General features: G+C 32.7%; 1 protein-coding gene across 1 annotated transcript in view; it reads left to right on the forward strand.

Annotated features, from left to right (window-relative positions):
- The first annotated feature begins 2,035 nt into the window (after nucleotides 1–2,035).
- LOC144441338 (laminin subunit alpha-1-like) overlaps nucleotides 2,036–24,035 on the forward strand; it is a 41,637-nt gene continuing 19,637 nt past the window's right edge. Inside the window, exons 1-16 of the mRNA XM_078130893.1 lie at nucleotides 2,036–2,668; nucleotides 6,222–6,425; nucleotides 8,623–8,743; nucleotides 9,502–9,669; nucleotides 10,558–10,596; nucleotides 13,706–13,849; nucleotides 14,597–14,709; nucleotides 15,424–15,648; nucleotides 16,586–16,729; nucleotides 19,103–19,235; nucleotides 20,303–20,409; nucleotides 20,696–20,882; nucleotides 21,494–21,649; nucleotides 22,111–22,242; nucleotides 22,590–22,713; nucleotides 23,501–23,643. Of these exons, the coding sequence (XP_077987019.1) occupies nucleotides 2,036–2,668; nucleotides 6,222–6,425; nucleotides 8,623–8,743; nucleotides 9,502–9,669; nucleotides 10,558–10,596; nucleotides 13,706–13,849; nucleotides 14,597–14,709; nucleotides 15,424–15,648; nucleotides 16,586–16,729; nucleotides 19,103–19,235; nucleotides 20,303–20,409; nucleotides 20,696–20,882; nucleotides 21,494–21,649; nucleotides 22,111–22,242; nucleotides 22,590–22,713; nucleotides 23,501–23,643 (2,773 nt within the window). The remainder of the gene's footprint in view (nucleotides 2,669–6,221; nucleotides 6,426–8,622; nucleotides 8,744–9,501; nucleotides 9,670–10,557; nucleotides 10,597–13,705; nucleotides 13,850–14,596; nucleotides 14,710–15,423; nucleotides 15,649–16,585; nucleotides 16,730–19,102; nucleotides 19,236–20,302; nucleotides 20,410–20,695; nucleotides 20,883–21,493; nucleotides 21,650–22,110; nucleotides 22,243–22,589; nucleotides 22,714–23,500; nucleotides 23,644–24,035) is intronic.

Consider the following 24,035-nt stretch of genomic DNA (forward strand, 5'->3'; position numbering starts at 1 on the left):
GCTATTGCAAATAAATGTTAAAAATTTATTTGATATAATATTTACATTAATTTATAATTTTTAAAAATTGTTATTTGTATATAGCTGTATATGGACAGATAGATAAATAGACAGACACAGACAGACAGATAAGATAGATAAATTTAGATAGGTATAGATTGTTATTTATAATATATTTACTTACTTGTCAAAATTTTTTTTTGCTATACATTATCTATTTTGTCGTAAATGTTTTAAATGCTTCAAGGAAATTTTAAAGGGTCTTTTGATGATAATTCTATACTAAGGCATAAAAAAAAATTTGTGTGGTTCCAATTACACTCAATATTAAAATAGGTGAGGTAGGTAGATTTTTTATTTTATTCTTTGTATATATTTATGTTTTTTCATATGTGAGTGTCTAGTTCAGGTAGTTATGTTTTTCTGGTGTTTTCCATATGGTCTCTGTGTTATTGGTTTCTTCTCAACAGATGTACAGCCATTACAGACTGGAAGAACAGTTTTATATTGTCTTTTTAAGATGATGTCAGTTTCCACATCCACTATTTCTTGGAAGACTTCACAGTTTTCACGATTTTCTTATTTTTTTTTCTCAAATATGTAAAACAAAACTTTAGGGTCGGTGTGAAAACCTAGGTGGGGGTCAGGTAACCGGAACCAAACAATTTTTTTTGTTTGGCCTAACTAAAGATTTCCAGCTACATTGTGATTGCTTTGTCAGGTATATATATATATATATATATATATATATATATATATATATATATATATATATATATATATATATATATATATATATATATATATATATATATATATATATATATATATATATATATATATATATATATATATATATATATATATATATATATATATATATATATATATATATATATATATATATATATAGTCATTAAAGAGTTGAATACTCTAGTTCTTCCAAAAGAAATAGCAGTAGAATGTTGTATAAATTATGTAACAATAGGAGATATTGTTATGTTAATAATTAAAATAGTTTCTTTTATACTTTTAAGGAAGTAAGTGTCTGCACAGATATGCTCAACCTGTGAAATTTGAAAAAAAAATGTGACAAAGCAATGATGAAATTTTGAAATACAAACAAAACTAAAATGAAATAATATTGAAAGTAAACACAGTTGTTTGATCATTTGTATAACCAATGGATACATAGTGAGTGGTAGTTATAAATTATTTATATAAGTATTGATAATATTGATGTGAATATCAATTTTTCAACCAAAAAAATGATTGAATTAGAATTATGATATTTCTGTATGTAATTACATATTTTGGAAGTGTATAATTTGCATACACATAGTGTATTGTGTTCAGTTGAAAGACCGTATTGATTGATCAACATGTGTGCATGCATTGAATCATACATTGCTGGGTACCACACCCAGTCAATCTAAACTCATACTCAGTGCTAACATATCAACAGATTCACTGTTATTTCTCCCAACGTTATGCTCTCTATACCAAGTGAATGCACTTCTTGACACACAGAAATTTCTTGTTATGCACCAAATTCTCTCTCTCTCTCTCTCTCTCTCTCTCTCTCTCTCTCTCTCTCTCTCTCTCTCTCTCTCTCTCTCTCTCTCTCTCTCTTCTCTCTCTCTCTCTCTATGTATGCGTGATCGACAAGAAAAACATTTTTCATTAGTAAAAAATGGAATTCAAGAGTGCACATACTGGTAGCAAATATTTAAAAAAGAAATAAGATTTTAAAGTTCTCTGGAGATAACTTAATAAAATAAGTGAATAAAAATAATCCATGTCAACTAAACAGGTAACTGGTAGTAAAATGTAAATAACTTGAAAACAAAAATATTTCATGTATGGGTATATGTACTATCATTGTCATAGAAGTTAAATAAATTTTGACTCTTTCTCTTTTTTTTCAGAGTGCTTTTGATTATTGAATTAATGAAGATAAGGAGAGAGTAAGATTTAAGAAGTGGAAAGTGTGAATTATTTACATTTATTTGATAGAGATTATAATAAGTTTACAATGCATCATATCAAAGAATTGATTTGCTGCATCCTTATTGCTGCTATGGTAACAGTTGCCCAGGATACTGGAGAGTGTATCGATAAAGCATGCTATCCACCATTTGAGGATTTGATTGTTGCACAGTATGTAAACAGAACAGTTTCTACGAGCTCAACTTGTGGGACTCCTCCGAATACGTATGAGTTGATTGATACCAATGCAGATGATGAAGATAGCGTGATAACAATGGTTTGCAATGCATCAAACCCAGATGAGGAGCATCCTGTTGAGTTTCTGCATGATAGAGAGACAGATATCCAACTTGGTGAACAAGTTGAAATACCGAATATTAACACTTGGTGGCAGTCTGCTAATCAAGTTAGCGATGTGAAATTAACGTTGTCGTTGATTGATGAGTTCTTATTCCAAGAAATGACGCTCGCATTTCGTAGTCCCCGTCCAGTTGATATGTACTTTGAATCGAGTATAAATGGAGGATTATCATGGCAGAGATTGAAATATTATGCTCAGGATTGTGTATCAAGTTTTCCATCAGTACCCACTGGGCCAGAAACTGGCACAACTGCCACTTGTGAAGAAGCATACTTCCAAGGGGATGAGAATACATTCGTACCTGGTCCTATTCAAGAGGTAAGATAATTCGAAAACCATTAAGTCAAAATTGTACACTGTTTCATGTAATTATTTTAGTAAAGTGTTGCAGTAAATATAGAAAGTAAAACTTATCAATAACAGAAAAACTCATAAACCAGGAAAGATTCATTAAACTTTATCAAACAGACAGAACACTCAGAAAAGCAGATGAATTCACCTAAAAACAAATAAAACTATTGTATATCATATCATATGATGAATTTATGTTGAACCACTCAAATATAGAAAGGAAGAAAATGATTCTTTTCTCATTGATATATTCACATACTCCCCAATCATGAATGGTAGCGTGCTGATACTTTTGCATAATTGTCACATTAATGTGGGCTTTTGTTTTCAACACATTGTAGGATAAAACCATTACATACTTGTGTATTCCTCAGCAATGTGCCCACTAATGATAGCCTAATTTTATTGTTGTGAATCAAAATGTTAAAAACTGGCATTTCTTGTGAGTCACCACATAGTAAGAGATAGGAGACCACCAAATTTTGGTGAGTCACTATAGAAATTGTGTGCATCAGTGGCACATCAAATTGGCTTAGGTCTGGGCACACTGTTCCTCAGTTTCCAGGACTCATAAACATTGAATTTGTCAAACTATTAATATTTCCAAGCTCCAGGAAGTTGTGATATAAAACTTGAATTTTAATAATTGTTATTTGTTTCATATGAGCTCTAAAGTTGAACGTGTAGAATCCAATGTATACGTACATCTCACCGATTTTATGAGCAGAATTTCACTGAATTCCCATCATCAACAGAGATATCAATTGATTTTGTCATTTAGATTTATTACCTGGTTTTCTCAATACCATTGCTATTCTCGCCAAAATGACCAAAAGTATATTTTCATAAATGATATCATTATAATTTTGAAATTTAGTCAATTCTGATTCTTGTGCTTGTCCGTATTAATTTGGTATAGGAATGCATGTAGTTGGATTGTAGGTGTGAAAGACAATTGTTTGGCAGAGTTATAGAAAAAGTTGGCCCAGAACAAAAGAATGATACCATATGTAATCCTTTTGAGAGTACACTAATGTGATGATATGGGCATGAAACATACCAGTAGCCCTTTAATATGTGTGTGTGTGTGTGTGTGTGTGTGTGTGTGTGTGTGTGTGTGTGTGTGTGTGTGTGTGTGTGTGTGTGTGTGTGTGTGTGTGTGTGTGTGTGTGTGTGTGTGTGTGTGTGTGTGTGTGTGTGTGTAAATGTATATGTATATATATCTTGTATTAATTTACTACAGGTTCTGTTCATTGTAATATGTCCCATTACGTAATGCATTCAAGGGTCTTTTATGCAAAATCAGAAATGTAACAGCCTGTGAATGTTAAAAATAACCATGTGTCTATGTTGGTCATTACCACTTTATCAACTTTCAACATTTTGTGTGTGAGTTTTATTTTAGTCAATGACACAGCTGGTTCTTATTCATACAATAGATGAAGGACAATGTTTTTCATTATTTTATTATACCTATGCATACAATAACAGACTTTCACTTTTTTTGTTTGATTTTCTACATGCCAAACCATGGTTGATATTATTGGTACTTTCAAGTAAAAAATAAAGTTTACAAAAACAGGGAATCTGTAGTCAGACATTTTCCAAAGCAGAGATGGGAAGTTCCAAATGTTTGTATTACTTCCCTGCAATTATAGCAGTTTTCTATATTTTTTGTCCATGAGTTGCTATAGCAACCTTTTTTATGAGACCATCATGGAAAATAATGTCAATGCTTCATTTTGTATTGTTGCAGTATTGTAAAGTGTGCTGGTAGTGTATTTTTAGACATGACAAAGCTATCAATTTAGTGTAAAGCTATGAATATTTTGACACAGTCGGTATACACTGCAGCTATTGTTAATTTCAAGGATAGATTTTACACTTACAGTACAAATCGGTATAAAAAAGTCATCGCCATCTCCAAATATAGCTTTATTTACAACTACTTTGCTTTCACTGAGAGAACGGCAAAAGAAAGTTAATTTGCAGAATGAGTAATGATAAAAATGCAAGTTTTTTTGTTGTGTTGTACAATAAAACGTGAGGTCTCACTTGATGTGTATCGATATCAAACCAAGTATTTATACCTAACACATGTACACAGAAGTTATCATTAAAAAAATTAAATATATAACTTAAACAAGTTATTAGATTTAATATGAAAATATGCATTTACTATTTCCTATATTACCAATTTCAAATATACAAAAAAAAAATGTACTGTAAACAGAGATATTTTCACCATGAGAAAATTGTGTGATTTTACAGTTTTCAAACAGTTCTCAAAGACTAATTTTTATGACTTGCTAAGCCTGATACACTCTTTATGTACAAATACACATTTTAGTCGCCACTTATTTGTGAGTTTTTGTTTTCCAGTGGAATAAGTGAAAGTAAGGCTTCAGCAAAATATTTCCAGTAATTTCAGTGCTCACAACTCAAGGAAGGCATCAATAAAGTCTAATTTCTTTTAATTCAAAATGATATTTTGTTTAAAATTCAGTGTGGATTTGTACGTACTACTGTTATTTTTGGTGTTTGATACACTTTATTGATATATATCTTTTCATTTGTGACCCATAGCAAAAATTGAATACAACAATAGAGTTCTCATTACAAAATAGAAAGGGTTACTGCTGTGCAAATGAATAAGTAATCATGTTACAACCTGTTACTACTTGTACCATGCTACCAATTATTCTGTAATTATTTTGAATACAACATGTCAGTTTGGTGCTCCAAATAATGAATAGAACTATATTACAGATGTATGAAGTCAAGTACAATGTATAGATTGACCTTGTACCCACAAAATTCATACTGTTCTTTATGGTATTTACAATGGAATTAAATAGAAATTGATGTCATATTTTTTTCATGCTTTTCATTAAATTTCTTTCTCAAACATATTTTTGACATTTTTTTAATCAAAAAAGGTATCTTGAACAAATCTAAGTGTGTGCAAAATGTTCTCCAATCCAGATATCATGAATAAACTCAATATGTCATCAGTAATATTGGAAAAGCTTTAATGAAAAAATACACTGAAGTGCCGACTTTCCAATTCATGAATATTTCCAAGACAGTCACTGCATTTATAATATTATTTCTCTGACTCTAGCATAGTAAAGAATAACTTGCATTGACATTTTCAAACAAATATACAGAAAACAAAAATATTGTTTTTCTAATTTTTCAAGGAAAGTCTTAACACTAAAGAAGTTAGAGTTTTCTAATACGCAGTCCTGACTTGTCAAGGAATGGTTTCTCCATTTCCCCACCAATTTCCCTTCCAAGTTCCAACCATTATCAGAGAATGGGAAAGATAATGATAATATTGAAGTCAGCCCCGTAGTCCAAAGATGAGGCTGCATGTCTATTAAAAATAAAAAAGTTTGAGAAAACTTTCTTCAATCAAAATGCACCCAAAATGTAATCAGTAATATTGGAAAATTCAACACAATTCATTGAAATGATAGGTTTAAATTTCATAAATTATTATCATTTGTTTTCACAGGTTCTATATAACCCAGTTAAACTGTTGGGGAAGAGTTATTTTGATTTTTCAACACAACAGTTTTTCCTAGCCACTGATATCAGAGTGACGCTATTAACACCACCATCAGCTAGTGATCCAGTGCGTAGTTTCTTTGCCGTAGTCGACTGGGATGTACGTGGTCAGTGTGCATGTTTTGGTCATGCTGATGAATGTACTGGAGAGGTGAGTATAGAAATTTACAGTGATCATGATTTTTTGTCTCTGGTGTTCTACTGGAGTACAACAATGTCTGCATGCATACGGCCAGGTCTCTGTGCACATGTACATGTAGACAACTGGGTTGGAAACAGTTCATTCATTTTTAGGAGAAAAGTGGCATCTTTTTATCTCCTTGCTAGAATTGAAAAACATCTTAATTGGTATATATACCTATATGCAATACACACACACAATTATATATATATATATATATATATATATATATATATATATATATATATATATATATATATATATATATATATATATATATATATATATATATATATATATATATATATATATATATATATATATATAATCAGTATATGTATCTATTCCATGTAATTTTTCTGTTGAGAGTGATGATCGAGTCACTGAAGGATTTGTTATTTTTCTGCTTGCATGATTTTCATGACTGACTAGTCTTTTTAATTAGTTTAAGTACTACTATACATGTATATGCTTCTAACACACAGTGACTATATTATTCAGGGGTGTTGTTTGTGTAGTCATCCATACTGTACATCAGTTGCCAGGGTGTGGTCCACAGGTTATTCAAAAACTCTCTCATCAGTTCTATGGGTGTGGTTGATTAAATTTCCTGGATGATATCACCTAAAATAGTCGTAGTGAACTGTATTTTAATACCACCCTGCAAATTTTGAAGATTTTAATTGTGATTTTAATTTTGAAGATGTTATATTATTTTGATACTGAGTTTTAGTAGTCAAATGATGGAATGTAAATTCAACAATATCAAGGTAAAATTTAGGTGTTTACTGAGCTTAGTGAAGTTTGATGTTACATGTAAAAGGGTTCTTGTTTGGTGGTTGCCATGTCAACACAATGTAGAAATATGACATTCCTGTCTTTAAAAAATTCTGAAATGGGAGTACTTTTAAAGTGTCAAGATTATACACTAGTGCATAAGGAGTATATGTAGGTGTTTTGTGTAGGAATTAAAATGATGAACTCACCCAGTCTCTCTATATAAAACTGTCTGTGTTCAGTGTAATGCAGACATAAACACCAAAATTAATTTGAGAAAAATTTAGTGCTTGATTCCATCTCTGTACCTTTAACTGTAAAGATTTCAATGTGAAGAAATGTTGATACATATTACACAAATTTTTATTTCCTTTTTGCTGTCTTTATATTTAAAAGCATATAGACATACTGTAAAACTTTTTTTAGTACAGTGTATACATACTGTAGTACGTATTGAATTTGAAAATTGAAATATGAAATGCGTAGTCCTCATGAAAGGCAAATACTGAATTCAAATAAAAACTGTGTTTGTAAAATGAAAATATTCGTCCATACAAATAACTCTTAATCCCATGTTTCTTGAAAGCACCAAATGTTACCAAGTGAAACAACAATGAGTAGTTCAATGATGTTGTTTCTATGGAAACAGAACAAAGAGACAAGCTTTTATCATCCCATAATAGCAGCCATATTCAGTTATTACTCTGAGGAGACATTCACTTTTTAACATAAAGTAGAAATACAAATTAAGTTAGCGGGTTTGTCATACTAAAAGTACTTTAGGAAAGCTTTGAATAGAAAGTGTTTCAAGTCTGACAGCTGGTGTCAAATGCCAACTATTGTCAAAGGTCAACTCAATATTATTTTGATATTGTGAAGGTTTTATAGATATTTCTTATAATATTTTCGATAAAAACTTATCACCCAGATCTGTTTTTTTTACACCAACTATTAGCATTTGAGCTCATGATATGTAAATAATGCACTTAACTTTTATACATGTCTCCCTACTATGTGTACTATACATATTCTGTGTTTCTAGGCTACTTACATAATGTCGTAACAACTGTTTTTAGTTGTCAATCATATTTTATGGTTTAACCCCAGGGAATATTGACATCTTTTCATGATGTTTGATTTGATTTATTTAACAATAGACTTCATCAAAAGAAAGAGGAATATATACAAATGTTGCTATAGCAAATGGGGAGTGCGGGAAGGGGAAGGGAGGGGAGCACACAACCTCAAACTGCCACTTGGCAACATACAAAATGAAAAGAGAGTCACTCCTTGATTAACCCCCTGTGTATAAATTTTAAGGGGATTGGGGATTTTACTGACATGTTAAGATATTGAATTTGAATTGCATTACTTGTTTTTACTTTGCCAGAATGGAGCTGATTGTATATGCCAACATAACACTATGGGCAAGAACTGTGAACAGTGTTTACCACTATATAATAATAAGCTATGGGCAGCTGGAGTTGGAATTGAGGCTAATGCCTGTGAAGGTGAGGTTTAAACATAGCATTATTAAAGTGATGCAGCGTACTGTAATGGAGGCTGTCTGTTTAAATGAATCAGCTAATATGGGTGTATGAGAATCATAGATGTACATACATGTCATCTAATATCACATAATGGATGACTCAGAAAGCAAAGCCAACATTGATATGTGATATAGTGATTGAGCATATGCAAAGGGCATGACTATAACTATTGAAGGATATTGTGACTGTCAATTTAAAAAAAAAAAAAAAAATATTTAGGGCATTGACACTTTTTTTAATGATATGTTTGAGTTCCTGGTGAGAGTTCTTCTGGTTGGTAGATGTATGCTTTTTTGACATGTTTCTGGAGTTAGAATTAATGTAAAAAGTAAATTCAATATAAAGCAAGTTAACTCCAAAATACTATCAAGTTACACAGATTGTGTTCTTTTGACTCTAAAATGATCTAATTTTCATGACTTTATTCCTAACATTATGTACCAATACCATAAATGTACCAAACCATACCATACATCATACCACATGCACGTCACAACACCAGAAGATGGGGAGGGGGGGAGGGGGGGAAGAGACAAGTTAGACAGTGTTACTTTCACAGGACTTTATCAGGGTCATGTACACACAAATCAATGCCACCAGACTTGAAACTTCATCATTATTATAATATCAATATCATTTCAATTTTGCAGACAAACTAAAAAAAGGAAAAAATAATAATTTTTTTTAACAGTATTAATTTTAACTGCATCATTTTACAGATTGTGGTTGTAATGGGCATGCCACAACTTGTCACTATGATGCCAGCAAACAATATGGTGTATGTGACAACTGCCAAGATAATACTATGGGAGATAAATGCGAGACATGTCTCTCATCCTTCTACAAGAATCCCTTTTCCTTACCAGGTGTCAACGATACATGTGATGGTAAGTGTTATGTACAGCTCAAGAATAAGTTTCCAATTTGCTAGCCCAGTGTGTCAGGTGGTAACACCAAGCTTAGTATCATAATAATATAGAGCTGGTGTTTGGTGCTGACAAGCATTTCAGTTATTAGCACAAACTAGTTACTGTCAGCACCGGTCTGGCATTGGCACTGAGTGTTAGTCTGGTGTTAACATATAGAACTGGTGCAGGCATCAACTTTTAAAGTTACTAATACAAGCTTTTGGGTACCGGTATTTTATAAGTGCTAGCCCACATATTAGCACTGAACTAGCTCAATGCTAGCCTAATACTAGCCTATATAATATATGCTAGCCAAGTTGGAACGTGATTCGATCGGTATGGGAAGACTGTTAGTTTGGTGTACATGTAAACAGTAGTTGGTGATGCTTGGTGAAAATTGTTTATGTTCACCATTAAACTTATTCTTATTATAGTTCCGTTTTAGTTGGTAATAAACTTGCAATATTTAGCTGTCGTGCATATTGAAATAATCAGTGCCATTAGGTGAATGCTTTCAGTGGTATATATATCCTGATACCCATATATCAAAGATCCACAATCAGGATACAAAGTACCTTGATCTTCATATAATAACCCTCAGTTAGCCAGTAAAGAGATGCTGGTTCTATTGTTCTTGGGTTACACATACACTTCAACTGTATGAATCATAAAGGGAATCACAAGAAATGTATGTGGGCCATACTTTCATTAACTCTCAATCAAGCAGTTCTTGTGTATCCGAATTGATTTCTTTTCATTTTGCCTGATTTTTTTTTAAACATTTGAATGTACCTTACACATTCCTTATTGTTTTGACTTCATTGCTTTGATTTGATTATTCATTGCTTGCCTAATTTTTGTAATCAGATTCAGAAGTGAGCTTTCCTTGCAATGAGAGTTGTATAAGTAAGTATTTGGATGTTATGCAATATGTGTATGTTTGGACATTCCTCACCAGCACTATTCTTTTTTGTCAAACTTTTTCTGAAACTCTTCGTCTTGTAGGAACTCTTTTTACTGACTCTTCTTCATCACAGAATACTTGCTAATTACTCACAATTTCCATCTGGTCACCAAGGGAACACTTTTCACACTGTCCTCTTTTCTGTAAATACTAAGCAGTAATGATTGATCTAATTGACTGAATAATACAGTTTCTATAATGTTTGTTTCTATCAAATTCTGTCATGATAACTTACTATTACGGTAGAATGTGCCTTGGCAGCCATTTTTTCTCAAAACCCCCAAAGTTCTTGAAATCTCCAAACTTTACCATATGATAGCTTGTTCTTGTTCTTTTTAACTCTCTCAAGAGGAACTATTACAATGGGCTCCATCTGTGTCCATCAGTCGGCCCATAATACATAATACATTATTTTTCAGACATATAATGTCAGATTTCAATCAAACCTGGCACAAAGGTGCCATATATGGGATGTATACATGTCATTTTGTTTTGCAACATGCAAATTTGACTGAATGGCAACAATCTTTGTGGTCAAAAATCGATGTTTATTGCAGAACTAAAAAAATTGTAATACATAGAGACTCTAATGAAGTGCCTACCCCATATTATCGTGCAAGCTTTCCTTTAAGACTTTGACCTTGACCATGGTCAATTATCAAAATAAAACCAGTTATTGCATATCACAGACACTTTGTTGTATTATTTCTTGCTACCAATTTCTTTTAAATCATGCCACCAGTGTCACTTTGAAGAAAAGTATTTGGGGAGTGGGGCTTTGATGAAGACTTGTTGAGATAGTAAAAGAAATTTGGGGTGCACCATCTTGTTTTCAAGGAAATCAAAATTTGTAATAATCAGATAGGGTGTCCATTGGACATTATGGATTTTAAAGTTGCTTAGTTTTGATATTATTTTGTTATTTAAAATTGTATGGTGACCCCTGATTATTTTCTCTTTTATTTTATCCCAGACTTGGTTTGAGTTTTCCCGAACAAAGTATTAAAATCAAAATTTCTTAAGATTTTTTTTTTCAAGTTGCTTTCTACATTGACATCTCAAATCATACATGGTTATTAGTAATTTCACTTTCTGTCTGAAGAAAACGTCTCATCACCATCAACCACAACATTTACAAAAATTTTGTCTTTCAAGTACAGTATTTGAAAAATACAACAAATATACATTTAACAATTATTTCATCAAATTCAAATCTACTTTAAATTATTTATAAATCATTAGACTCCTAAAGTGTAATTTTTTCAGTACATTTTGAGAGGGATGGCTACATTTGAATAAATACCCCCCCCCCAAAAAAAAACCCCCAAAAAACCCCCAAAAAAACCCAACAACAACAATAACATACATGTGTACATATTATAAATTACCTTTTTTTGTATTTACAATCATACAACGTGTGTACAGATAAAACCTAATGAAATTGTATATATAGAAAACTAGATTTTTACCATATTCCCCCTCTCTATCACTGGCATACATGCACTAAATACTAGTTATCTGTTTGTTCATTTTAGTGTGTAGGATAGATAATACCATATTCCCCTCTCAATCACTGTATTCCTAAAAACTTACTAATAGTTATATCTAGTTTATCTGTTTGTTCATTTGAGTGTGTAAGATAGCTTTTACATAATACATCTCTTTCACTGTATTCTTACAAACTTTGCTAACAATAACATCTAGTTACATGTATCTGTTGTTTAGTTTTGTTAGCATTTAGGATAGATTTTAGGAGTCAAAATAATAGACAGTATGGATAAATGGATGCATGCTCATCTTTGAAAATAAATCTGTCACATCATTACACTGTTACACTGGGCAGTTTTGTTACTGTATGCTTACACATGCAATTTCATCTCACTCATCATATATGATACATGATGCTGTACTAAGCTAAGTTGCACATTAGACATTATGATCATAAATCGTTTGGTATTCTTGGGATTAAGGTGAAATTTAATTTCAAGTAATATTACCTGCATTTGCTTACAATTAATGCCTAACTATATAATGTATGTCTAATATTTAATGGCATAGAAGTGTATGCAATACAAATCATAGTCATGCATGTAGTGTACTGGTAGTATCAAGTTGCTCTTGTATCATAGTGATGCAGAATATTGTATCTGTTTTGTGTATGATGTTTTGAATAAACAATACCAAAACTTTAATGGTAATTTATGTTCAAAAATATGCTGATAACTTTAATAATGATTATTGCATAAGCTGGAACTACTTTTAACTTTAATATTTTATATATTTAATATTTGAATGATAAATTCTCTCACTGTATTGGCATTGATAGTTATCTAGAAATTATGTTTTTGACTTAGTGTACAGGAAATACCATGCCATTATTTTGCTATTGTTCAGTTCCAGTGCCTATTGTATCTAGCAGAGAAGTATCATATCTCTGTGACTAATTATAAAACATTATTTTCTCATTCAATCTTTTATATACATGTAGTGTGATAATTTAGTTTGTGATTTAACTTTGTCTACGTCATACTTTTCACTGACATATAGTGTTTTGTCATTCTAAATATTAACAGTAGGAAGCACATTATATTTATATATTTGCAAACTTTAATCAAAGTTATGAAATTTCAAATTATGGCATCTTGAAGAGACCATTCTCATCAGTGAAACATAAATAAAAACATATAAAAACATGTTTATATGTACAAAAGAGAGCAGACCAGTTAGTACTTGCTTCCTCCCGTTTTAGTGATAGTTTTTTATGCTTGACAAATTCAATGGAGACACATTGTAGTTATATGCTCTTCATTTGCTGCTTCTTTGATGGATACATACAGATAGCTACTAGAAATAAGAGTGAATTACTAATCTAGGTGGAGCCATGGAGATCCAATACGATTATTCTCTTGTTCAATACTAACTTTTTCTGTAAGTCTACCAGACATTATACCTAAATTTTAATCCCAATTTTGACACAGGCCTTTAAATTAAAGACATGATTTGATTAATGGTTATTGATGATGTGTATTTAATTCCTGTCTATACCTATAGCATGCAACTGTAGTAGTACTGGTACAGTACCTAATACATTCTGTGACCAGACCTCAGGACAGTGTGTCTGTAAACCCAATGTAGGAGGTAGAGCCTGTGATACCTGTATGGATACATTCTGGAATTTAGAAGCAGGTTGCCAAGGTGAGTCGACATAAAGTTTTATTTAATATAGAATGCATCACTTTTACCACCATGTCAAAAAGCAGCAGCCATAAGTTTCAGCTTTATTGTCAGAAGAAAAGAGACTTTCTTTCATTTTGTAATGTACATTATGTACATTTTGTATCGCCTATTGACCCCTTGGCTTGTTCATATTTCCTGCACCTTATAAACATCCACAAAAGGAATGTTAACTTCAGTGTTTTTTTTCCTGACTGATGGACTCACTAAACATGACATATACCGGTAATATCAAACTCAAGAAACTTTGGTAGAACACTATGAGAAATGCTCTTAAAATGTTCACATTTGCAGTTACTGAGGTAGTGAAATAGTATCACGTTCCGTCAGCAATACTCCCTGCCTCAGTAATGTATACTTTAACCGTGCAGGTATTGTAAGGTTTACACAGCTCATACCTACATTGTAATTGAATTCTCATAAACTCTTCCTGTCCATATGTTGTTGATGTTACTCAATGATGCTAAATGAGATTGGAGGAAGTTTGTACATTCTTCTATCTCTACTTTTAAATGCCATCAGTATTAAAAAAGGACTTTAAGCAGTATAAGTTTTACAAACACCTATTGATTATTGGTTGTGTATTGAGCCTAGTCGCCGTGAATATGAACTAGCTCAACAGTTTAAAGAGTCAAATACATGATTGTATACCATATTTCTTGTCTGTGTAGTAATTTAATGGTTAAATATGTTTTTGTATGTTCACAGCGTGTTCTTGCTATGAGGCTGGATCTAAGGATACATCCAATTTCTGTGACAAGATAACAGGGCAGTGTATCTGTAAAGCCAACACAAAAGGAGCTGAGTGCAAGGAGTGCAAGGTGAAAGTTCAACTTTGAAAACTACATGTATAGCTGAAACCTAAATTTTTATCACTGCTTGTTTATCTTTCATATCAGTTTGAATAATGATAACAGTGTGCATTTATAAAACCTCTTCCAGAATGTATGACATGATCATAGTGCTGTACGATGATTACCCCTGGCACAGACCTATATTTGCACAATGGATCAGTAAAACTCTCAACTCCCTGGAGAGTGTACATGTACAATCCATTGCAGTCCCTCTAAGGGTATAGGATTATAACACATGACTCATTAATTATAACAACTTCTGTCCAACCAGGTCACCATTTATACAGCAAAGTTGACTGGGGCATAACTTGGTTTATTTAAATCTTGCACAGGGATTTTAGTAACCATTCAGAAACAAACCGCAGCATCGCGACTCAAACCAGCAACTTGGAGATTCCAAGCTCGACACTCTAACCATTTAACTATCTGAAATGAAGTCTTCCTTGAAATCATGCGACTTAATTTTCACTGTTATAATACCAACCGTACAAAGTAAAGATCAAATTCAAGAAATGATATTCTGGTTTTCAAAATATTAATCTCTATGAAGTAGTTATAATGAAGTTAGTTTTGAAGTGATTATGTACTCAGTTTTTTTTAGCACTTTGAAATAATTTACAAGTATCTTTAGCATTTCTATCTAATAATTAAATAATGAACTTCTAATATGTTTTCTTTCAGTCCGGTTCATATAACTTACAACCATCTAATCCTGATGGGTGTACATTGTGTGGATGTGACATCGGTGGTGCCTTAGACTCTATATGTAATCCTGACGCCAGTGGACAGTGTAACTGTAGACCCAATCACATCACTGGTAGGGCCTGTAATGATGCAGATCCTGGATTTTACGTGCCAAGACTAGATGGTATCATTAAGGAAGCAGAGTTTGCCACATCTAATCAGGTATTCATAGATTAAGTTGATATTATCTGGGTACTGTTAATCTGTTTTATTTGGGGGTTGACTGAATGTAACAGCTGATGGTTCTAGAAGTCTTGGTTGACTTTAAGTTAACTGGGCACAGTTTGCTCCTTAGATGTATTGAAAAAACAAAGGGCAGAGAACACAAATAAAGGGACGACCCCGCATGGTGTGCCCCACAAAAAACCCTTGTGGAGAATACTGGGTGTATTAGAGGTTAATATACTGGTCTGAGTGTAAATTGTCCAGTAACTGGGTACTCGGTGCTTTGGATTGACTTGCCAAGTTACAGCTGATGGGTTCTAGCAGTCTGTTTGGGGTTAGTTAACATATTTGAAACTGTGTAATTGAGATATTTTGGTAGAGTTGAGATCTAATAAATACAGCTGATTCAAATGACATGACATAGGTATATTTATGAGATATGTCCATGATATTGAGTTTGGTTTCAAATTTGCCATTTAGTATCTCTGGATAAACGGAAGCTACTATCAGTGAATAGTTTCTAGAAGGTTTCTTGGGTTGAGTTAAGGGTCATTTAATTTCACCAGTTGGGTGTTTTTGGTTGAGTAGAAGTTATAGCTGATTCAAATTAGGTATTGAAGTTTGCATTCTTTGGGTTACATCATCTATCTGGGTACCACTTGGATAATTTGGTGTTTTTAATAAGTATTCGTCATTGATTCATTTGATTACGTACTGATGGGTTCTTTACTGGGTTGAGTTTACACCATCTAACTCCCATTTTATTATAACCCAATTTGCTTATTTGATCTGAGTAAAGGGTAATACAATTGATTCATTCAGTTTAAGGTACTGATTGTTTTTAAAGCCTGCCTGTACATCTGTATTGTGCATGGCTCCCAGCCAGTGAAAAGAAACTAATATCTGTATGTGTTATTTATTCTAGGATTCTGAGATTGTAGAACACTCCAACATGCTTGAAGGGGGTGGTCTTAATACTGGTATTGGTTACCTATCTGTTGCAGCCGGTGCAGAGGTGACATTCACTAACATTCAAATACCAAGATCACAGCTGTATGAAGCTGTACTTAGATATGAAGTAAGTGAATGAATGGATTTCACCAGATAATAAGACTAACTTTAGTTAACAGTTGAAAGTTGCTAAGCAACCAAACAAAGTACATGTGACATGTAACTCATAACATGGGACCATGAAATGAAAAACAATACATAATTGCTTACATTATTAGCCTATATCTTATATAATTGCTTACATTATCATATATTTTATGTTTTTCTTACATTTTACAGAGCTGTTTACATTATATTGTATATTTTATTATTTTTCTTACATTTTACATATTTGCTTACATTAGCATATATTTTATGTTTTTCTTACATTTAGAGCTGTTTACATTACATTGTATATTTTATTATTTTTCTTACATTTGACATATTTTGTATACACTATGGTATATTTTTTTTTCTTTTCACATCATATAATTTATTATTTGTCTTATTTCTCACACTATCTTTCTTTATGAATAATAGAGACCAGCAGACGTGAGTATTGGTATTATAAAAACATTGCAACCTGTGTGTGTTGTAGCTGTGTAGTTGTCATCCCTGTGTTGAAATCAAAGCTGGCCATGCTACTAACCCCTCATATACCTGCCATTGTCTTTGTTCACTTCCAGCCCTAGTATAAAAATCCTAACTGAAACCATAAATGCACAAGTAACTGACAATTCAGCAAGCGGATGATTCTACCTTGTATTTTCACAACAGTATTTTGAAGATAAAAAAATAGTCTTAGTCTTTTTCTAAGCCTCTGTAAAATGTTTCATAGCTTGGTGCTCGTATTCTTAAAATGTGTGATATTGCTGAAAAAAGGGATGGTTTCAATTAGGAATTTTAAACTGTAATTGTTGTTGCTGTTATGTTTAGCCCTGCACATGTCCATATACACGTACCATTGTTGAATGCTACCCTTTGTGAAAACTTAGCTCATCAAATAGTGCTCACTGAAATCCTAACCCTTGAATTCTATTGAATTAGAACCTGTCTATAGGCTTTGACATGGACTTGGCGCTAATCAGTCTATTAAAGTCTGTAGTGGTGGGCAGTGCAATCGTTACATGCAGTACTCATGTAATAGTCTAGTTATATGAAAAACAAAATTTTGTATAGTTTGGCCACCAGGGATGCTGCTCAGTAGCAGCTTTGGGGAATGGAAGTGTTTGGTCACTGTCATACAATACCATAGACACAGTCCCTTTATGGTAAAAGAGCGACTGTGTGCCATAGACTAGCTACTTTGGCCACCTATGAAAAAAGCATAATTTTACCTATTGTTCAAAATGTAATTAAACTTAAGTTTTATTGAAACATCTGCTTAGATGCAAAGTAATTGGAAATTCACAATTATTACAGATGGCTGATGCTAATTATAATCAAGTATATTCAGAACAGTACTGTTTTTTTTATAGATTACTTAATTTTAAGGAATTCCAGGCATTGTTTTAGAGGTTTATTGACAGTTTGGAAAGCAACTTGTTTCAATCCATAGTTTTTGAATACTGCCTTCACAATACCTTATTTGTAATATTTAAAAACACCATTGTCAAAACGTCATTGGAGATGTGGCTATCATTGCAAAATATATATACCATCAAAATTAACAGTCTTGGTGTAAATGAATACCAGGTCTAGGATAAAGGCTGTTGACATGCAGGCTCAATCATGCCACAGTCAAAAACTATCTTGCAGATGCACCAGTGGTGGCAATGTTATGTTTAAAGGCAGATACAACAAGCACTCCTTAGGTATTGAATGTAGTACATGCATGTAGCAACATTACAAAAATATTGGGCTGAATGGCACTGCAAATATAGATTGTGAAAAAATTTACACAAAACCCTTTAAACTACCTTTTGCATAATCACCAGTTTTGTAAGGATTATTGGTTAATATACAAACCTGTAGCAAATGTTCAATGCTAATTGTACAGTCAGCAGCATTTTGGACAAATCCTCCAAACTGGTCAATATATGAAGTGTAATGCAAATTTACAATGGCTGTTTTGTAAGGATCCTTCCTATTGGTCACCTTATTCTGTAGTCAATGTTCAAGGCAAATTGGACAATCATCAGCAATCGTGCACTATCAACAATATATTTGATAATTAACCAAATGAAATTTGTAGGTTGCAGACCAATTAAGTTACATAATGACCATGAATTTACATACATTAATAAATTAGATAACTTAGAATGTCTCTGAGATAATGATGTTATGGGCTAGTCAAAAGTACAAAAAGACCGCATTTGTTGAAAAACTACATCATAATTAATAACAAATAGGACCAGACTTATTGAAAACGGTGTGTTTCCTGGAAGACACTATTTCCAGCTAGGATGCAACAAATAGCACTATTTATTATTAAAGTGATATATGGCACTTTTTTCTTCAGACATCAAGTCTTTGGGCAGGATCAACCCTAGAGCTATCTCTACAGAATGCAGAACCTTATGAATGTAATGGACAAACATTAAGTGGAGGTCTATTTACATTAAGTGGTTCTATAGCAGCGCAGAGCAGTGGAGGTAAGGATAAACAAGATGTGTAGTCCTTATAAGGTATTCAGAACATTGACGGAGTCCAGCTATGGTCAAATGGTTGACTTTACTCTCTGGGTTGCAGGTTTGAGCCTCGCTGCTGCTGTTTGTTTCTGAATGGCTAAAGTTACTGGTATGATAGTGGTTCAAATCTTGCCCAAGGACTTTATAGCCATTCAATAACAATGGCAACATTGATGAAGCTTGAACTGGAATTAACATGCAGATTTCAATCCAGCCATTCTAGCCATTCAACCATATTGACGCCACAAATTGTAATACAACCCATAACACCAAAGTAAAGTGTTTTCTATATGTACCACAATCATTTATAGCATCCATATCAAGTGTAAAGTATACTGTTTCATTTGCTAATTGACCACATTAGAAAGTCCACATGCTAGGCTTGTAAAATAAACCAATTGAAACATTATACATTTACACTTGATATAAATGCTATAAACAAGTGTAGTACATAGACAAAGTGCTTTACTTCAGTGTTACTCGTAATGTGAATGCTATAAATAAGTGTAGCACATGGACAAAGTGCTTTACTTCAGTGTTACTCGTAATGTGAATGCTATAAATGAGTGTAGCACATAGACAAAGTGCTTTACTTCAGTGTTACTCATTGTATTGTGAATGCTATAAATGAGTGTAGCACATAGACAAAGTGCTTTACTTCAGTGTTACTTGTAATATGAATGCTATAAATGAGTGTAGCACATAGACAAAGTGCTTTACTTCAGTGTTACTCGTTGTATTGTCTATAAAAACTACATTTGATAGAAAATTTTTCACACTCCAGACTTGTTTTATATATTAAATTTTCGTGGTAGAGTGATACCACATTTCCTATATGCATGATTCAATATGACTTCTTTATAAAATCCTTCTTGTTGTAATATGTACTACTATGATTCTACTTTCAAATTTTTGTTTTATGTTGACAGAGAAAATATAAAATGATATGGAAATAAGCCCATAACTAATCAGTGAGGGAAATATACAACTCATGAGTTCATATGAAATTTCTTGTTTGTGTAAATTTTTAGGGGCTACAGAATATGGTGGGTTATGCCTCAAAGGTGGAGGGGTATACACAGCTGTACTGAAACTGGGTAGCCCATCTCTTGTTAGTGACACACTACTACTGGATTCAGTAAGTGTTCTTTTCATTATATTTCACCGTCATAAGTTTAACAGAGTGATTTTACAGAAAAACAGGTATAATGGAAAAGGGGGAAATAGAGGAAAGAGAACAGAAAATTAGATTTTTTGACAAAGTCAATCAAACGTTTCCGAAATTCTAAATATAAAGTAGAAATACATTTTTAGTAAAGTTGTTTTATAACTTAAAAATCCAAAATAAAGGCCATCTTTTTGTCAATATGGCCACTTTAATTTCCAGATTCAAACAAGAATATGTTATTATTTGTTATTGCCAGCTTGTTCTGTTACCCGATCTATCTGATATCGATATCTACATGGATGCAAATACCTCAGCTGAAGATAAAAGTCTGATTGCTGATTGTAGGACTTCAGTTGTTGGTGTTGACCCAGAAGGCAGAAATAATCTCTCTTGCTCTGACATTGAATTTTCCATCATGGCTGAAGTGTTTAATGGAGCTATTCGTAAGTATCTCAGAATCATTAAGTTTTCTCTTACTAAGGGAGCACTTCATAAGTATCTCAGAACCATTAAGTTTGCTCTTACTAAGGGAGCCTGGATCAACAAACATTCATCAAGAAACCTTTTACTTGTAAACATTACATGCCTTAAAATGAACAATTCATAAGCTATCCTCTGTCATCATTTCAAATAAGGACACCTGAGGTAGTCCTCACAGATTAGTGAAGCTATTCCGTAATATACAGTACACATTCATTCTTGCCATTGTTTAAGATAGGAACAGTTAGCATACTTGGTGGGCAGGTGAAACTGTATACCGTCAACAGGGTAAATTTGGGAGAAAAAATATATGTACATGTAGAATTCTTTTTACAAGATACTTTGGTATAAGGAGTATATTTTCCAGCATATAAATGTTCACTTCATATAGAAATAATATGTATGGCCATTAAATTGTACTTGCAGCAGATGTCTAATTACATGTAACATTTTTTTTCCATTATTTAGGCAAATTGATCAAACTGTCACCTTCAGTAAGTAAATTAGTATTCAGATATGTTACTGTTTTAAGGTGATGCCAGCTGATGATACTGTGGTATTCATTTACTTTCAGCCTGTAATTGTAATGGTGAAGGCAATTTAGATGGTACCACAACAAACTGTGATTCCCATGGTGGTCAGTGTGTGTGTAAACCCAATATAGTCGGTAGAAGCTGTGAATACTGTGCTGCGTATCATTATGGATATGAGTCTGGACAGGGCTGCACAGGTAAATACCATCAAAGTTGGGTTACTAATTAATTTTGTCATGAGGAATATTTAAATTTAACTTTCATAGTTAAAGTGTGGATTGGGTATTTAGTTTGAATTTTTAATTTATAAAACTATTTTATCAAGTCTTTTTGAAAAATCAACATGAAACAACATATTATGCCAAGTCTGTGTTTGTAACTCAATAAATTGCAGGAGACTGATAAAATATGTAAAAGTTTGTTATTGTATGTACAATATTATTATTAACAAACTTTTAAAATCGATCAAGAAAATAAAGGAATGTTACAATTCATTATCTTACACCTCTAGTTAAATTAAAAATTTATAATAATTGCATGATAAATGAAACTGCTACTTTTTGAAACTGTCTCAAATTTGAGGTGGGTCTAAAGTTTGAATTTAAGTCCTCATCCATATAATGTTCTAATCAAATGACTACATATTATGTTTTCCCAGCCTGTGATTGCGATATTGATGGCTCTGTGACATTATCATGTAACCATACTACAGGGAACTGTGAGTGTAAACTCAATGTAAATGGCACTATATGTGATATCTGTAACGATGAGTATTATGGACTGTACACAGGTAAGTCAAATCATTGATAATGGTGATATAATACAATCTGCAATGACTACTCAACATTTTATTTACTTTTTGAAATAGTATTTTAGGTGACCTGGTCACAAATATTTTCTGGTTGAATGAAGAAAAATATTGGAGAATAACATAATTATACCAGCACCAGTAATATCAAAGAAAATGGGGGGAAAGTTATGGCCATTTTGAACATATTTAGAACATAGCAGAACTAGTGACGTAGACATGTGGTCGTGAAGTAGAATGACCAGAATAGATATTCCACATTTTTCATTCAACTTGGCTAGTGCATGGTTCATTACTCATACAAACTTTATATATGTATGTATTTGCAGGTCAAGGATGTCAACCATGTACTTGCAATATGGACTATTCTTTGAATAATATGTGTGCTGATGATGGACAATGTGAATGTAAACCAGGTGTTGGTGGACAAAACTGTGATCAGTGTGAAAGTGGGTAAGTAACAGTAACCACCTGTTTAGTGAATGTAAACCAGGTGTTATGGTCAGAACTGTGGTCAGTGTAGAAGTGGGTATAAAGTAAAAGTGACCATCTGGTTAGTGGATGTATACCAGGTGTTATGGTCAGAACTGTGGTCAGTGTAGAAGTGGGTATAAAGTAAAAGTGACCATCTGGTTAGTGGATGTAAACCAGGTGTTATGGTCAGAACTGTGGTCAGTGTAAAAATGGGTATAAAGTAAAAGTGACCATCTGGTTAGTGGATGTAAACCAGGTGTTAATGGTCAGTACTTTGGTCAGTGTGAAAGTTGGTATAAAGTAAAAGTGACCACCTGTTTAGTGGATGTAAACCAGCTGTTCATGGTCAGAACTGTGGTCAGTGTAAAGTCGATGAGTATCAGTTCCCATCTAGTTAGTGAATGTAAACCAGGTGTATGTGGTCAAAACTGATCAGTGTGAAAGCAGGGGATATTAAAGTAATCATCTGGTTAGTGATGCAATGCCACAAACCAGGTGTATGTGGTCAAAACTGTGATCAGTATGAATGTTGGTGTGTAACCACCTGGTTAGTGAATGTAAGCCAGGTGTTCATGCTCAGAACTGTGGTCAGTGTAAAGTTGATGAGTAAAAGTGACCATCTGGTTAGTGGATGTAAACCAGATGGTCAAAACTGTGATCACTGAAAGTGGGTATTAAAGTAGCAATGTCAACCAATAGTTTTAACATCTTTTAATAACTATAATACACATGATGCAGAATAAAATGTAAAATCTTTATTCATTAGATTTTTCAATTTGACAACTGATGGGTGTACGTCCTGTGGCTGCAATCCTGATGGCATGGCTGCTAGTGGTTGCAATGTTTTAACGGGTGTATGTGAATGTAAGCCATATGCAGTAGGAGAGAAATGTGATTCATGTCCGGAAAGTAAGTTATCAAGTTTTCAAGGTATAGTTTCTAAAATTTACACTTTGTCAATGCTTGTGTCAGTATGTACTTTAAAGACTCATGAATTAATACTGTCTTATCAGTGTAGCCATATGGATTATAGAATCAGTCATATTTTTAGACAACCGTTTCTCTCTCCCAAATTTGAATCTTAATTTGACATTGGCCTTAAAATATAACTTTTTTTTACCAAATACCTGAATCTTGATATTGGACAGGACAACTGAAAGTGTGCCCCACTGTAAAGAATATTCAAACCATGATTGAATTTATTGAATAGTTATTAGTCCAAGTATTATCAGGAGGTGAAATCTGTCAACTTTTTCAAGTATGTTGGCCCACAATACTTGTGACGAAAATAAGAAATTATT

The sequence above is a fragment of the Glandiceps talaboti genome, chromosome 10 (genome assembly GCF_964340395.1).
Source record: "Glandiceps talaboti chromosome 10, keGlaTala1.1, whole genome shotgun sequence".
Lineage (NCBI taxonomy): Eukaryota > Metazoa > Hemichordata > Enteropneusta > Spengelidae > Glandiceps > Glandiceps talaboti.